The sequence below is a fragment of the Callithrix jacchus genome, chromosome Y (genome assembly GCF_049354715.1).
Source record: "Callithrix jacchus isolate 240 chromosome Y, calJac240_pri, whole genome shotgun sequence".
Lineage (NCBI taxonomy): Eukaryota > Metazoa > Chordata > Mammalia > Primates > Cebidae > Callithrix > Callithrix jacchus.
The window spans coordinates 7,426,621-7,445,026 of NC_133525.1; the positions used below are offsets into that span (position 1 = coordinate 7,426,621).

The 18,406-nt window shown below is 40.1% G+C and overlaps 1 protein-coding gene across 1 annotated transcript in view; it reads right to left on the reverse strand.

Moving 5' to 3' along the window:
• The window catches only part of LOC144581313 (THO complex subunit 2-like), a 130,038-nt gene extending 111,968 nt beyond the window's left edge, over positions 1-18,070 (reverse strand). The window contains exon 1 of the mRNA XM_078364496.1: positions 17,988-18,070. Coding sequence (XP_078220622.1) covers positions 17,988-18,058 — 71 coding nt within the window. The 5' untranslated portion in view covers positions 18,059-18,070. The remainder of the gene's footprint in view (positions 1-17,987) is intronic.
• Between the last annotated feature and the right edge of the window lie 336 nt (positions 18,071-18,406).

Below are 18,406 nucleotides of genomic sequence, written 5' to 3' on the forward strand. Positions count from 1 at the left end.
CTCACATTACAAAAATAGACTATGAAACATTACGTGCCTCCAGATTCTGAGAAAGAAAACACCACGCAGGCTAGATACGGTGGCTCACGCCTGCAATTCCAGCAGAGTGAGACCTTATCTCACCAAAAAAAAAAAAAAAAAAGAAGAAGAAGAAGAAGAAAAGAAAAGAAAGCATCACCCACCTATGAAGTTGTCTTGTGGGTAGGGAAACACCAATCAAAATCTGATCAAGCCATCTAGATACAACTAACAATTTACAGAAAAAGTTCACAGGGGTATATATTAAGAGATACCATAGGGATACAATCACCAAAATTCAAACTACGGGAAAATCTAATAGAGAGTGACCCAATCTCTTGAACAAATTGCAAGAAAAAATAGAAAAATATAATAAAATATAAAAGAAGAGGGCAAAAGAGGAAAAGAACAGAAGAGCTCCAAAACAGAAAAACAATTAACAAAATGGCAGCAGTAGTAAGCCCTTTCCTATCACTAAGTACCTTAAATGTAAGCTCTTAACTCCATGTCAAAAGACAAAGTATCTAAATTGGTTTGTTTTGTCTCTTTGTTTTTTGCTGTTTTTTTTTTTTCTTTTTTAACATGAAGTTTAGCTCTTATTGCCCAGGCTGGAGTGCAATGGCCCAATCTCGGCTCACCACAACCTCCACCTCCCAGGTTCAAGTGATTCTCCTGCCTTAGCCTCCCCAGTAGCTGGGACTACAGGCATGCACTGCCACACCTGGCTGATTTTGTATTTTTAGTAGAGAGGGGGTTTCTCAGTGTTGGTCAGGCTGGTCTCGACCTCCTGACCTCAGGTGATCCACCAACCCTGGCCTTCCTAACTGCTGGAATTACAGGCATGAGCCACTGCACCCGGCTAAACTGATTTTTTTTTTTTTAAGATGAGCTGGTTTTGTCAAAAAAGCTGTATGCTGTCTACAAGAAACTAGTTTTAGATTTAAGGACACAGATAGGCTGAAAGTGAAAGGATGAAAAAAGATACTCCATTCAAATGTTAGCCGAGAGAGAACAGGGGTGGCTATGCTTATATTAGACGAATACACTCTGAAAATATAACAATTATACATATATACACATACCACATCAGAGTACAAAAGTGTATGAATATATGTGACAGAGCTGAAGAAAAAAATGGACACCAACACAGTAACGTAGGAAATTTCAATATACTGCTTTCCATAGACTATCCAGACAAAGGTTAATAAGGAAACAGAAGACTTGAATAATACCACAAGCCAAATGGATTTAACAGACATATATATATATATATATAAAACATGTGACCCAAGATAAGGAGACTACATTCTTCTCAAGCACACACAAACCATTTTCCAGGCTCTAACATGTGATCTAACCTTCTGATCATTAGATCACAAAATAATAACAAATTTTAAAAGATTGGAAAATATTCCAAACAGAAGAGAATAAAACTAGATATCAGTACCAGAAGGAAAATTGGAAGGTTCACAATTATGTGGACATTAAACACATTCTTGAACAACCAAAGAATCAAAGAACAAAATCAAAAAGGAAATTCAAAAATATCCTGAGATAAATGAAAATGAAAACACAAATACCAAAATATATGAGATGCAGCAAAAGCAGTTCAAAAGAGGAAATTTATAGCAATAAATGCTTTTTTTTTTTCTTTTTTTGGACATAGTATCTCATTCTATCACCCAAGCTGGACTCCAATGGCAAAATCCTGGCTCACTGCAGCCTCAATCTTCTAGGCTCAAGTGATCGTCCCACCTCAGCCTCAGCGGTCCCCCCACCCCCATACCCCAGTAGCTAGGACCACAGGTACATGTCCCATGTCCAGCTAATTTTGTATTTGGAGAGACAGGGTTTCACCATGTTACCCAGGCTGGTCTTGAACTCCTGAGCTCAAGCAATCTGTCCACCTTAGCCCCGCACAGTTCTAGGAATACAGGTGTGAGCCACTGAGCTTGACCTATAAACACCTTATTTTTTTAAATCTCAAATAAACTGCCTACCTCAAAACTTCAAGGAAGTAGAAAAAGAAGAACACAGTCCAAAATTAATAGAAGGAAGGAAATAACAAAGATTAGGTCAGAAACAACTGAAATAAAAAATTAAAAAACAAAACAAAACAAAACAAAAATCGTCTGGGCATGGTGGCTCACACTTGTAATCCTAGCACTTTACAGGCCAAAGCTGGCAGATCACTTGAGCTCAGGAATTCAAGACCAGCCTGGGCAACATAGTGAAACCCTGTCTCTACAAAAAAAATACAAAAACTTAGCCAGGCATGGTGGCCCATGCCTGTAGTCCCAGCTACTTGGGGAGCTCAGGTGGGAGGATCACTTGAGACAAGGAGGTCAAGGCTGCAGTGAGCCAAGATAGCGCCACTGCACTCCAGCCCGGGTGACAAAGTGAGACCTTATCTCAATTTAAAAACAATGATGAAATGAAGAAAAGGAAAAAAAAAAAAATCAAAATTAAGAGTTGGTGTTTTTTTAAAAAGGAACTACAAAACTGACAAATCTCTAGCTAGACATTTAATAAAGAAAAAATTCAAATAACATTAGAAAAAGAGAAAATATTACAACAAATTACACAGAAAAAAAAGAAAAGGAATTTAAGAGGCTACTATACCACGATACCAGAGCCAGACAAAAGCGTTACAAAAAAAGAAAATTACAAGTCAATGTATCTTATAAACACAGATGAAAATATCCTCAACAAACACCAGCAAACAGAATTTAACAGCATATTAAAAGGATCATTTACCGGCTAGGCACAGTGGCTCACGCCTGTAATCCCAGCACTTTGGGAGGCCGAGGCGGGCAGATCACAACATCAGGAGTTTGAGACCAGCCTGACCAACATGATGAAACTCCATCTCTACTAAAAATACAAAAATCCGCCACCAGTGGTGGCATGCACCAGTAACCCCTCTTACTCATGAGGCTGAGACAGGAGAATTGCTTGAACCCAGCAGGTGGAGGCTGCAGCAAGCCGAGATTACGCCACTGCACTCTAGCCTGGGTAACGGAGCAACACTCCGGCTCAAAAGAAAGGAAAAAAATCATTCACTACGATCACAATGGTTTTATCCCTGGGATGCAAAGATAATACAACATACACTAAAGGTGACACACTAATAGAATGAAGGATAAAAATCATTTCATCATCTCATTAGATGGCAAAAAAAATTGACAAAATTTAATACCCTTTTATGATAAAACTCTCAACAATTAACTATAGAGGCTGAGTGCAGCGGCTCACACCTGTAATCCCAGCACTTTGCGAGGCCAAGGCAGGAAGATCACTTGGGGTCAGGAGTTGGAGATCAGCCTCGCCAATATGGTGAAACCACACCTCTTCTAAAAATATTAAAATTAGCTGGGTGTGGTGGGACGTGCCTATAATCCCAGCTACTTGGAAGGCTGAGGCAGGAGAACCACTCAGACCCAGGAGGTGGAGGCTACAGTGTTGCAGGGAGCCGAGATCTCACCACTGCACACCAGCCTGGGTGACAGAGCAAGACTCCGTATCAAAAAAATATACATACTAACTATAAAAAGAATGTTCCTCAACACACACACAAAGAAGGCCATAAAGAACAAGCCCACAGGTAACATTATATTCCACAGTGAAAAGCTGAAAGTTTTTCCTGTAAGATTAGGTACATGCCGACTGTCACCACTTCTATTCAACAGAGTACTAAAAGTCCTTGCCAGAGCAATTAGGCAAAAAGAAAAAATCAAAGTCATCCAAACAAGAAAAGAAGTAAAATTGTCTCTGCTGACAAAATGATCTTATATTTAGAAAATCCTAATGACTACACCATCAAGTTGTTAGAAATAATAAACACACTGTATCCATCAAGGTGAAAAGATATTTAGAAATAAAATAAATAATAATTAGGTTAAAGTCACAGGATATAAAAATCAACACACAAAAATAGGCAGCGCGTCTATATACTAACAATGAACTACCTGAAAAAAATCTTTTTATTCCACTTAAAAGAGCTACATTATAGCATTCCAAGAATGACGAAAAGAGAGAAATAATAAATATGAAAGCGCTACAAAAAATAAGATACTTAGGAAGAAATTTAACCATGGAGGTGAAAGATCTATAAACCACAAACTATGCTGATGACAGAAACTGAAGACAAAAAAAAAAAAAAATGGAAAGATATGCCATGTTCATTAATTAGTATAATTAAGATTGTTTAAAAAAATGTTCATGCTACCCAAAGAGATAAAAAGACTCAATACAATCTCTATCAAGGCACCGATGACATTAGTCACAGAAACAGAACAATCCTTAAATTCATTTGGAACTAAAAAACAAACAAGCAAACAAACTAAAAACAAATAGCCAAAGCAATATTGAACAAAAAGAAAAAACCTAGAAGTATCACCCTATTTGACTTCAAACTAAAGTTGGCCCACTGTATCCAAAGGGGATTGGTTCCAGGACCATCTTCCACACACACCAAATTCACAGATGCTCAAAAGTCCCTTTTATACAGCATATATACAGTCATTCCTCTGTATCTGCAGGTTCCACATCTGCGGATGCAACCAACTGTAGATAGAAAATACGTAGTCAGCCCTCCATATCCACAGCTTTTGACCTAGAGTTGGTTGAATTGGTGGATGGGGCCAACAAACTAAAGATAAGGCCCGCCAACTGTATATTACAAAGCTACAGTAATTAAAACAGCATGCCGCTGGCATAAAAACAGAAGCATCAACCAATGGAACAGAATAGAGAACCCTGATATTAACACATGCATTTACAGTCAATTAATTTTCAACAAAGGGTACCAAGAACACATAATGGGAAAAACACAGTCCCTTCAATAAAGAATATTAGGAAAACTTAATATCTGTACACAGAATGATGAAATGGGACACTTATTTCACACCATATACAAAAATCAAGTCAAAATGTATTAAAGACTTAAATGTAAGACGTGGAACTATAAAAATCCTAAAAGAAAAAATAGGGGGAGAGCTACCCGACATTGGCCTGGGTTATAATTTTTTAGATTTGACCCCAGAAGCTCAAGTAACCAAAGGAAAAACAGACAAATGGGATTACATCAAACAAAAAAGTTTCTACACAGGAGGCCGGGTGCAGTGGCTCATGCCTGCAATCCTAGCACTTTGGGAGGCCGAGGCGGGCAGATCACCTGTGGTCAAAAGTTTGAGACCAGCCTGGCCAACATGACAAAACCCCCATCTCTACTGAAAATACAAAACTTCATCAGGCATGGTGGCGCATGCCTGTAATCCCAGCTACTAAGGAGGCTGAGGCAGGAGAATCGCTTGAACCCAGGAGGCAGAGATTGCAGTGAGCTGAGATCTCACCACTGAAATCCAGCCTGGGCAACAGAGCAAGATTGTATCTCAAAAAAAAAAAAAAAAAAAGTCTTTACACAGGAAAAAAAAAAACAATTAATTAACAATGTGATGGAGACAGCGTATGGATTTGGAGAAAATACCTGCAAGCCAAATGTCTAATATGGAGTTAATACCCAAAATATATAAAGAACACAACTCAGGAAAACAGCCCCATTTTAAAATGGGCAAAGGATTTGAGAAGGTATTTCTCAAAAGACATGCAAGTAACCAACAGGAAGAAAAAAAAAGCTCAAAATCACTACCAGGGAAATGCAAATTTAAACTACAATGAGTTATCACCTCACACCTGTCAAAATGGCTATTACCAAAAAGCCAAAAAAATAAGTGTTGAATAAGTAGATAAAAGGGCACTCTTGCAAAGCGTGGTGGCTCAGGTAATCCTAGCCTTTTGGGAGACTGAGGCATGAGAACTGCTTGAGTCTAGGAGTTCGAGACCAGCCTGAGCAACCCAGCAAGACCCCGTCTCTACAAAAAAATTTTTTTAATTAGCAGGTCATGGTGGCATGTGCCTATAGACCCAGACACTTGGGAGGCTGAGGAAAAAGGATCACTTGAGTCCAGGAGTTCAAGGCTACAGTGAGCTATGAATACACCACTGTACTCCAATCTGGGTGACAAAGGAAGAGCCTGTCTCTCTAAAAGATAAAATAAAATAAAGTAAAGCAACTGTTACGGAAACATTATAGAGATTCCTCAAAATATTAGAAGTAGAACTACTACCACATGATCCAGCATTCCTACTTCTCAGTATTTATCCAAAAGAATTTAGGTCAGGATCTCAAAGAGATAGCTGCACTCCCACATTCACTGCAGCATTATTTACAATAGCCTAGAGGTAGAAACAACCTAAATGTCCACCAACAGAAGAGCGAACAAAGAATACATGGTGTACATCTATGAAATCAAACATTATTCAGCCATAAAAAAGAAGAAAATCCTGTTACATGCTACAACGTGGATAAATCTTAAGGACAGTATGCTAAGGTAAGAAGCCAGTCGCAGGAAAAATACCGTATGATTCCACTTATATAAAGTATCTACAGCAGTCAAACTCAGAAGCAAAATGTAGACTGGCGGTTGTCAGAGGCTGCCGGAAGGGGAAAATGGGGAGTTGGTGCATAATGGGTATAAAGTTCAGCTCATAGAAGATGGAAAAGATCAAGAGAAGATCTGCTAACATTGTACTTGCAGTTGACAATATTGTACCACTCACTTAAAATTTCTTAAGATGGTAGATCTCATGTTTTTGGTTTTTTTTTTTTTTTTTAAACCACATTAAAAAAGAAAAGTTGTCCATTTTGTCAAATCCTGAGCCCTGAGAACATGTTGTTTGGGTGTTGCTGTTTTTTTTTTTTTTTTTTTTTTGACGAAGTCTTTCTCTGTCACTCAGGTTGGAGTGCAGTGGTGCGATCTTGGCTCACTGTAGCCTCCACCTCCCAGACTCAAGCAATCCTCCTGCCTCAGCCTCCTGAGTAGCTGGGATTACGGGCATGCACACCATGCCTAGCTAATTTTTGTATTTTCAGTAGAGACGGAGTTTCCCCATGTTGGCCAGGCTGGTCTCAAACTCCTGACCTCAAGTGATCTGCCCGCCTCAGCCTCCCAGAGTGCTGAGATTACAGGAGCGAGCCACTGCACCTGGCCAAAGATGTATTTTTTTTTTAACAACACATCCTTTTAATAGCCTATGTGATGAAATTTAAAAGTTTGCATAATTTCTGCCACACACCCAAATACAACCAGCCTATTTGTCTACAGGTAAAGCACTTGGGCAAACTGTCTAGCTGAACTAGCCTGATATTAGAAAACACCAATTTTTTTACTTGAAAGAATGACTAAAAGACAAACCATGATTATTGAGACATGGGTCTTTCACAGGAATTTTCTCAAAAATTGGTTCTTCTCAAAAAAAAAAAAAAAAAAAAAAAAAAAAGGAAAACCAGCAGAGTATTTGCTGCCAATGACACACTTTTACACTGTCAGTGGGAGTGTAAATTAGTTCAACCATTGTGGAAGATAGTGTGACGATTCCTCAAGGGTCTAGAACCAGAAATACCATTTGACCCAGCAATTCCATTACTGGGTATATACCCAAAGGATTATAAATAATTCTACTATAAAGACACATGCACATCTATGTTTACTACAGCACTATCCACAAAAGCAAAGACTTGGAACCAACCCAAATGCCCACCAATGATTAAGAGTGGGTAAAGAAAATGTGGCACATATACACCATGGAATACTATGCAGCCATAAAAAAGAATGAGTTCATGTCTTCTGCAGGGACATGAATGAAGCTAGAAACCATCGTTCTCAGCAAACAGAGGAACAGAAAACCAAACACATCTTCTCACTCATAAGTGGGAGCTGAACAATGAAAACACATGGACACGGGGAGGGGACATCACAAACCGGGGCCTGTAGAGGGCTGGGGGGTAACAGGAGGGAGAGCATTAAGACAAACACCTAATGCATGCAGGGCTTCAAACCTAGATGACTGGTTGATAGCTGCAACAAACCATCATGGCACATATATACCTATGTAACAAACCTGCACATTCTGCACATGTATCCCAGAACTTAAAGCAAACTTAAAAAAAAAAAAAACATAGTTGTAATGCATACAGTGAAACCCACAAAAAACTCAAATATAGACTACATAAAGAACCCCTACAAATCAACGAGGGAAATGCAAGCACCTCAATAGCAAAAAAGGCAAAAGATATAATAGAGGCCTTTCGCAAAAAGAAATAAGAACTCCAGGCCGGACGTGCTGGCTCACACCTGTAATGCAAGCACTTTGGGAGGCCAAGGCGGGTAAATCACCTGAGTGGAGTTCAAGACCAGCTTGCACTACATGGTGAAACCCCATCTCTACTAAAAATACAAAAATTAGCCAGGTGTGGTGGCACACACCTGTAATCCCAGCTACTCAGGAGGCTGAGGCACAAGAATTGCTTTAACTCGGGAGGCAGCAGTTGCAGTGAGCCAAGCTCACACCACTACACTCCAGCCTGGGTGACAAAGCAAGAAACTGTCTCAAAAAAAAAAAAGAAGAAGAAATAAGTACTCCAAATGACCAACAACATATAAAGAGATGCTGATGAAAATATAAGCCACAATAAAATACCATTACATACATATTTACAAAAATTTAAGTCTGACAATATCAAAATGTAGTGACAATGTGAAACAAGGTCAACTCAAATACTACTGGTGGGAGTATACATTGAAATAGGTTGGCAATATGTCACAGAGCTAATGTGTAACCTATAACCCAGAGATTCTATACCTAGTATATACTCCACAAAAACACATGCTTGTATATACTAAAACTGGCGTATAATGTTTCTATTGGCACTGTTAGTAGTAGCCAAAAAACTAGAAGCAATAAAAATCAACAGAACAGCATGAAAAATAAACAAATACTGGTATATAATGGAATATTTTGCAACTATGAAAATGAATGAACCAAAAAAAAAAAAAAAAGGAAAATGAATAAACTGCAAACACCTACAACATGGATGAATCCTAAAGTCCTAATTGTCAAGTGAAAGCAGCCAGATATGGTCAGATAAATATTCAATGATTTCGTTTATACGAATTTCAAGGAAAAAACTAAACATATTGGGTAATGACACTGTGAACAAAAGCAAGAAATTTCCTTTGAGTTGAAGCTGCAAGATTAAAAAGAGAAAAATCAAGAAAGAGGAAAACCATAAATGTCAGGATAATGGTCACTACATGGGAGTTGGGAAAGGTTTGATCGGAAAGAGGGTATGTTGCCTTGACCTGGGCGTAAGTTACATGGGTGTGCATTTTACAGTGATTTTATATTGAGGTTTCATGCACTTCTCTGTATTTTTGTTACATTTCGCAATATAGAAGGAAGATTATTCCAAGTTGCAAAAGCCTTTAAAGTAAAGAGAGCCAACGAATTCATATAGAAGAGTTTCTTACTCTTTTATATCTATTAGTCCTTTTTCTAGTCGATGAAACAAATAATTTATTTAAGACTTAGGCAGGGGTATAATAAGACAAATGTAACATTCACAAATGGTAGTTTCTTTAAGAATCCCTGGTGCTCTTCCATGAGTGAATTACGTAGGGAGAAGAGCACAGATAAATCTACTTGTTGGGGGAAAATTCTTAAGTGTTTGTTTTTAGTTTCCTGTTATAACTAAGGAATTCCCGTTTCATTGTTTAACTTAAGACTTATTTATATGTATCACATCTAAGGCTAAATAAGATGCCAGATTACAATCATCCACAGAGATGATCTACTTTGCAGATTATACATAACCTTGCAGCTCACCTCTGTGTCTTATGATTATATCAATACTCTATCATTCAGGATGAGCGGGGTAAGCTTATTAAAAGTCAACAGAGTAAACTTTTGCTGGTCAACAATTCACTTCTAGGTCTCACAAAATTATGTTCACAACCAAAGAATAAAAAGGCAATGCAGGCCAGGCGCGGTGGCTCAAGTCTGTAATCCCAGCATTTTGGGAGGCCGAGGTGGGTGGATCACGTGGTCAAGAGATGGAGACTATCCTGGTCAAAATGGTGAAACGCCGTCTCTACTAAAAATACAAAAAATTAGCTGGGCACGGTGGCACGTGCCTGTAATCCCAGCTACTCGGGAGGCTGAGGCAGGGGAATTGCCTGAACCCAGGAGGCGGAGGTTGCGGTGAGCCGAGACAGCGCCATTGCACTCCAGCCTGGGTAACAAGAGTGAAACTCCGTCTCAAAAAAAGGGCAATGGAAGCTGTAGCTCACACCTGCAGTCCCAGAACTCTGGGAGGCTAAGATAGGTGCATCACTTGAGGTCAGGAGTTTGAGACCAGCCTGGCCAACATGATAAAAACCCATCTCCACTAAAAATATAAAAATTGAGTGAGTGGGGTGGTATGCACCTGTAATCCCAGCTACTCTGCAGGCTGAGGCCAGAGAATCGCATGAACCCAAGAGACAGAGGTTGCAGTGAGCTGAGATCGCATCGCTGCGCTCCAGCCTGGGCAACAGAGCGAGACTGTCTCCAAAAAAAAAAAAAAAAAAAAAAAAAAAAGGCAATGGAGAGCATTTACTAAATTAAATATTTCGTTTAAAAATGTCAGGTCAGGCACGGTGGCTCACACCTGTAATCCCAGTACTTTGGGAGGCCAAGGTGGGTGAATCACTTGAGGTCAGGAATCCAAGACCAGCTTGAGTAACATGGTGAAACCTGGTAACATCACTTGAGCTCAGGAGTTCAAGACCAGCTTGAGTAACATGGTGAAACCCTGTCTCTACCAAAAACACAATTAGCAGAGCATGGTGGCACATGGCTGTGGTCCCAGCTACTCGGGAGGCTTAGGTAGGAGGATCGCCAGAGCCCAGGAAGTTGAGACTGCAGTGAGCCATGATCACACCACTGTACTCCAGCCTGCACTCTACGGTGACAGAGCGAGATCCCATCTCAAAAACAAAAAACAAAAGCAAAAAAAGAAAATGTCATTTAGCTATTAAACATTTCTCACTAAAAAAGAAAAATAATTCTGAGAGTACCTTACAAATGGTAAGCTGGTTTAAGTTTGGTCCCAAGTACATTCAACTACCTCCCTGGAGAACTAGACAGGCCTTCAAATGGGTTGAGAAGAGAACAGTGATTAAGAACACTGCTTAAGGTTGGATATGGTGGCTCATGCCTGTAATCCCAACACTTTGGGAGGCTGAGGTAGGAGATCACTTTAGCACAGGAGTTCAAGAACAGCCTGGCCAACAAGTGACACCCCGTTTCTACAAAAGAAAAGAAAATTAGCCAAGTGTGGTAGCACTTGCCTATAGTCCCAGCTACTTGGGAGGTTGAGCTGGGAGGATCGCTTAAGCCTGAAGCTCGAGGCTACAATGAGTGGTGACCATACCACTGCACTCCAGCCTGGGGAAAAGAGACCCTGTCTCAAAAAAAGAAAACAAAAACACTGATTAAGCCTCTAATTTCACAAAATATGTTAAACCTACAGTAAGTTTATCTGGAATATAAAACAAAATCTTCCAGTAGGCAACACAGAAATAACATCTGCTTCAGACTAGCATCAGAAGATATAACCTAAAAATGTCTGCCATCTAGGTCTTTTGTGGAGAGGAGATACATAAGTACATCAAGGTTGCTTCAATATTTACTTTGAAATATTAAAATAATTCCCTCTGTGGGTTCTCACTTCCCCTATAGGGTCAATTCCCTTTAGAATATAATACCAGGGGCCAGGCACAGTGCCTCGCGCCTATAACCCCAGCACTTTAAAGAGGCTGAGGAGGGCAGATCACTTGAGGCCAGGAGTTTGAGACTAGCCTGGCCAGTACAGTGAAACCCTGTCTCTACTAAAACTACAAAAATCAGCTGGGCTTGGTGGCGCATGCCTGTAAACCCAGCTACTCAGGAGGCTGGAGCAGGAGAATCACTTGAACCCAGGAGGCAGAAGTTGCAGTGGGCCAAGATCACACCACTGCACTCCAGCCTGAGCAACAGAGTGAGACTCTGTCTCAAAAAAAATTTTTTTAAAACAATTCTCCATATAACAATGGATTTGTTTTCTCACATTTTCCATAGCATTATTTCTATTTAACAATCTTAATGCATGTCTTTTGCAAAAAGCCTTCCAATCGCTGGGGGGAAGGGGTTGCGTCAAGTGTTCCAAACTCCTACCTAGGCTAACGGTACAGTCATCATTATATTACTTTAAGAAATAACTGAAATATAATTCTGTATTGTCAGTCACCAGGCTATAAACATGTTCATTAGGACACAGATGACAATGTCATCATGAACTATTAGTTAGAATCTCAAAGATTTGGTCAAATTGTGTATGGAATCATTGAAAGGTTATTACAATAAGGCAATGTACTTGCATAATAGATACTTATATTTCCCTACTATAAAAGAGGTATTCCTTTGGCTGGGCGCAGTGGCTCACGCCTGTAATGTAATGCCAGCACTTTGGGAGGCTGAAGTGGGAGGATCACTTGAAGCCAGGAGTCTGTGACCAGCCTGGGCAATATAGCAGAACCCCATCCCTACACATAAAAATCTTTTTAATTAGCCAGACATGGTGGCATGCACCTGTAGCCCCAGTTATTCAGGAGGCTGAGGCGGGAAGATCCCTTGAGCCAGGGTTAAGCCTGCAGTAAGCCGTGATCACATGACTGTACTTCAGCCTAGGTGACAAAGCAAGACCCTGTCTCAAAGTAAAATTAGTTAAAAATAACTTTTTAAGAAATAAAACAGGTATCCCTTAGTTATAACAGGTAACTAAAAACAAACACTAAGAATTTTCCCCCAACAAGTAGAAGTATCTGTGCTCTTCTCCCTAAGTAATTCACTCATAGAAGACCACCAAGGATTCTTAAAGAAACTACTGTTTCTGAACGTTACCTCTGTCTTACTATGCACCTGCCTAATGGTTTTAGGTCACTAACCTAAAGTATAGGGAAAGAAACAAACAAAACTACCTCTAATAGTTGCCCACTTTAACATGGCTTAAAAATAATCAAATTTTCTGTCTCAGTCCAAATTCAAGTTATTTTAATCCTTTAAGAGCTTTCAGATACTTTTTACCATTTTTCCATTTTTTTTAATTTAATTTTTTAAAAATAAAAATAGAGACAGGTTCTTGCTATATTGCCCAGGACTCTCCTGGGCTCAGGCAATCCTTCCTCCTGATTCAGCTGCCCAAGTAGCTGGGATTACAGGCGTGTGCCACAGTCCATACTACCTCACATGCCACCACCTTAGGCTTTCATTTTTTCTACTCTTAAAACAGTTTACTGCTATTATGAAGATGCTGTCTCAGGTCCCTGAGAACGAGGACAGACTCTATTTTCTGTCAAAAGATGTATAAAAAAACTGAATAAAATGTCCGAAGTTCCTTCAAGGACTTAAAAGATATTTTGTGAATACTTCTTAACATGAATATACAGCTTTTCATCCAACTTGTTCCCTTTTCCATTAAAAAGGAAATACAGACACGAACTTAAACTACTTAATTATGCTCACATCTCAAATTTGGCTTTCATATATAAAAGGCTGATGTTCATTTACACTTCACTTAATTCTTTAAAACAAGACAATGAAAAGGTTAAATGAGGTTAAGCAAAGTGCTACCTCTATTACCATTTGTTGAACAGAGACATAACCCACAAAATTGAATACTGGAACAATATAGTTTTATCTTGTGGAAACATGCATTTAAAAGAAAAGGAAAGAGGAAATGTTTAAAAAAAAAAAAAAAAAAAGACAACAGGAGTTGCCATGCTTACAGTAGGCAAAAAGCAGAAGGATATTAACAGCGCTCACCCCACCTTAACATTAAAGCATTCTAGAATAATTTTTTTTTTTTTTTAACAAACAAAGCCTATACAACCTCCTGACATTGCTTCAACATTCTCTGAAGAATGTTTCTCTTCCCAGGAAAACAGACTAAGACTTATACTTAGCTCATGAATAGAGGTCAAAATGGGAAATTAAATACCAAATGAAAACTGAGACATCAAGAAAAGGTTTCACATAAAGCTTCGGCTGAATTTGAAGCAACTTTGCGAGGAAAAAAAGACTCAACCACCAAGACTAAAATTTCTTAGAATGATTATATCCCTTTACCTAGAATCCTCCAGAAATTCAGATCAGATGGCATGTTTTGAACATCCAAATGTACTTAATAAGTTCTAGAGTGTCTAAAATCGTGTAGTAGCAGCAGAAAAAGCAGCAATCGCGTAGTAGCAGGAGAAAAATAGCAATCAAAACATTTGACAATTAAATTTAAAAATTTTTTAACTACCATTAATAAGATAGCAACCTAACCAAACTTTCTAACTGAAATACCTAAATAAGCTACTTAAACAGATGATACTCAACAAACATTAGTATTTCAAAATTAGGCTAAGTATTAACATGAGGCTAGCATCTTCAGATTAAGATCAATTCTCCATTTAGGTTGCTTGTAAAAAAGAAATGCTGAGCTTACTGTGTTAATGATTTCTACTAAAAACAGAATTCTACGCTGGATCTACCAGTACATGCAAGCTTATTCGCTTCACCATGGCAAGTTCTATGTTAATATAAAGAGACTAATTTCAAGAAACTAATTTCAAAATTAAATATTTAAACACATATGTTTCACAATCTGAAAGAGTTTACATTTGGATATAAAGCATTACTGGAAATGACAATTACATTTTGGTAGTCCTCCTTCGCCCTTCTGATCCCTGTTGGAAAAGGTCTCTTTAAGAGTTCTATAATTTAGCATTTAAAATATTAATTGGTGTATCTCTGGAAACATAATGGGGTATCTAGGTATGTGATGGATGGACCATTCAGATAGGCAAAAAACAGTTTTACTTTTCTCCTTAATTACCTAATAAAAACATTCTCCAAAGACAAGACCTTCCATTTAATAGACAGTTGTTTTTCATGGGGTACAACTGACAATCTGCCCTATCTAAAAGTTATAAAATGCCCCATACATCTCATGTGTTGCTTTCAACACTAGTTGACCACCATCCCCAGAAAGATTTACACTGGTAAGAAGTGACAGACAAGAAACAAATTAACAACCTGATGAAATACATCGTATTATTTTTTAAAAAGATGATTTTCAGTCAACTTAAAGCTTTTCTGCCAATTTACCTTGTTAAAAAGGAAAAATTCACCCAAGGTATAATTTTAAATGTTGGTCATATTCTAAATGCCAAATCTGTAAACAGATTCACTAATAACTTGTTGGCATACTACCTTCATTTCCAGTTGCTGTTTTATATTTCAGAAACTGTTTTCAGACAAAGGAAAAAGGTTTTTTTGTAATATGTTTGCACCACCATGTAGTCTGCCTAACAAAATGAAAATGGTAACATCTATCCTTAGGAAGATAGGGAAACTCCCAAGACATGCTATATGCGGCAAAGTTTTCACAGAGGGAAAACAGGTCAAATAAACAAAAACTAAGTACTGGATGGTGATGTGTTTAACTAAAGCAGCTCATTATGTTACACAACTTTATCTTCGTGTAACAGAATGCAATCATAAAACTGGCTATACTGATTTGGATCTACCATAATTCAAAACACATTCCACAAATCATGCAATAACTACATACATATAAGTTCTAATAAGGTTTTAAGCAGCTCTTCACACATGGCAACCATGACAGGTAGCATGTATTATGTAAATATACATAATGTAAACCTAAAATTCCATTTAAACTAGGTATTTCGACCTCCTATGTAACTTTTTCTCCAACCACTAACGGTCCGAAGCCAAGCAGAATTTCACCTGTAGCCCTAATACCTTTCATTCTAAGGTGGGAGCAATAATAGTAAAACGGAGGCTGAGGCCAGCGGATCACGAGGTCAGGAGATGGAGACCATCCTGGCTAACACAGTGATACCCCGTCCCTACTAAAAATACAAAAAAAAAAAATAGCCAGGCGTGGTGGCATGTGCCTGTAGTTCCAGCTACTCAGGAGGCTGAGGCAGGAGACTCGCTTGAACCCGGGAGGCGGAGGTTGCAGTGAGCCAAGATCGCACCACTGCCCTCCAGCCTGGGTGACAGAGCCAGACTGCATCTCAAAAAAAGAAAAAGTAGCTGAAAGGAAAAAGCTGAGCAAACTACAAAGATGACAGCCCCTAAATAAATGAGCTGGCTTTCAAAGTAAATAAAACAGCGAACTGCTTTATCAGTTTTGGGGGGATTACCCTAATACGGATGAAGCTAACAGTCTGGCTGGGTAACTTCCCATCTGCACTTCCCAAAACTTGATGGCTGTCAACTAGTTTATCAAACACGATCGCTATTTGTTAACTAGCACGTAGGAGGATTAGGAAAATGTTCACTACGGTTAAAAACGAAGGTTTATCAAATAGTCTTTCCTGGAAATTAATAAACCAGTAAGAATTCTAAGCATCTGTTGAAGGGGGCGGGGCGTGTATTGAACCAAAAGAAATCTGGGGCATAGTCCCTGTCTTTCAAGGGCCTCTCAATTCATTCGAGTGCAAGAATAAATACACGTGAAGGAGTCAGAGACGAATTAATTGCTAACCTGAGTGGTACAGACTTTAAGCGCAAGAGCTGTCCTGAGAAGTTTAAATATCTAAAGGTTGGAATAATATTACTTTTAATAGCTATCACTTGAGCACTTACTATAAGCCAAGTGCTTTACAGGCATTATTTAGTCTTCACAACAATCCTTTGAGTAGAGTACTTATTATTCCCAATTTATTCAAGGGGAAACAGTCCAAGGTCACTCAGCTAGTTGAGTGGCTACGACAGCCGCTTATTTAGGCAATTGTAGAGCGCACAGTGTTAAGACTTCATAAAGCAGTGCAGAGGGTGCGGGGGAGGAAGCCACAGAGACTGGCAATATTACAAGCGCGGGATCCGGCAACGCGTTCCTCGTGTTTCGTTCCAAGTAATGAAGTTACAAAGATTTGAATGTTTAGTTCGAGCCACGGTAAACTGGCTACCAGAAATGGAGGGGGGTGGGCAAGGACGACAAAAATTGCAGAGTTAATTTCATTCAGGGTTGAGCTTTAACATCTAAAAATGATCCAGAGAAGGAAATTAGACCCTGTTATTAATATCTGTTCTTAATCCTGTTGTTTGCTTTGCTGATTAAACGACTTTTTCCAGGGGGAGGAAAGGAGGGAGCGCTCTAATTAGTGGGCGAGAAGACTAGGGGTATGGCAAGTTACTGTTTTCGGTGTAACCGGGGGAAAGTTTCACGACTAAAGCAATCGGCTTATCCTAGGTACTTGAGCAGCTTGGATAGTTGCCAGAATTCGTTGCAGTGCCAGGATAAAATGGGGTTTAGGGGACATTTAATGACGAAAGTTGAATGCAACCCGCAATAGCTCTAAGGTGAAAAGACAGAGCCCAGAAATGCCGGTAGTTCTTCAGGGGAAGCGGCCATGCCTGTCACAGTTCCCCACGGTGCCACACGAAGCCGGGACAGTCGGAAGACCGCTCCCCGGGAGGACGAGAGGTGCCAAACTGGGTGCTTCGTGGAGACCCGGGCTTCGCGGCAGCGGACGAAGAGAAGAGGAGGGAGTCCGGGACGGTTCGCCCTCCTCGGACTTCAGGCAGAGGACGCGTCAAGCTCTAAAACTACGGAGTCGAACGGATGCAGAGTGAAGAAATGGAACAGAGAGAAACGGAAAGTCCAAATCGCCCCGGCGCAGCCCGATAAGGATAAAGAAGCCAAGTGAGCTCAAGCGAAGAGGGGAACACAAAAAGAGACCAAGAGGGAGCGCGGAGACCCGCAGGGGCGAACAGGAGTTCTACTAAGAGGCTAAAGGGAGCCAAGCTACCGCAGGCAGCAGCGATTTTTGGGAGGCCAGGGAAGGAAGGAGGTTCGCGGCGGTTAACCGCACGTCTACCAGAGTTCGAAACTCCTAGCTGACCATCGACGCCCGACGCCCGGGTGGGGGACGGGGTACATCTTACTCTCTCAACCTCCCACCACAGGTAAGAGTGAAACTGACACCCTGCCCCGGCCCGGCAGTTCGCCTGCCTCCGGCCGGAACACTCACAATTCGCCTCTCCCTGATTTCTCCCAGTTCTTTATCCACTCTGCTGGAACCACCACAGCCGCGGCCGCCATCTTCCTCCCACTGGTAGCACAGTCGCGGATGTGTAGCACGCGAGCGAAGGGTCAAAGGGTAGCGCCGCCCACGAGGAATGCCGGGAGCTGAGAGTTCGATTTTTGATTTCCCGCCCCGCTTTCCTCCGCACCCAGCGGAAACCTGACGCCCAGCAATCAAGGACGTGAAGGAGACTCCTGGGAAAATTTACGAAGTTTCAAGGCAGGCTGTGCGCTCCGAAGTCCTCCGCCTTACGTCCCATTAGAATAGAGAAATGCCCTCCACGGGCCAACAAGTAGTCCTTATCTTCTTCCGTGATACTTACCCCTGACCACTCATTCACATAGGCATTTTTCAAGCACCTAATA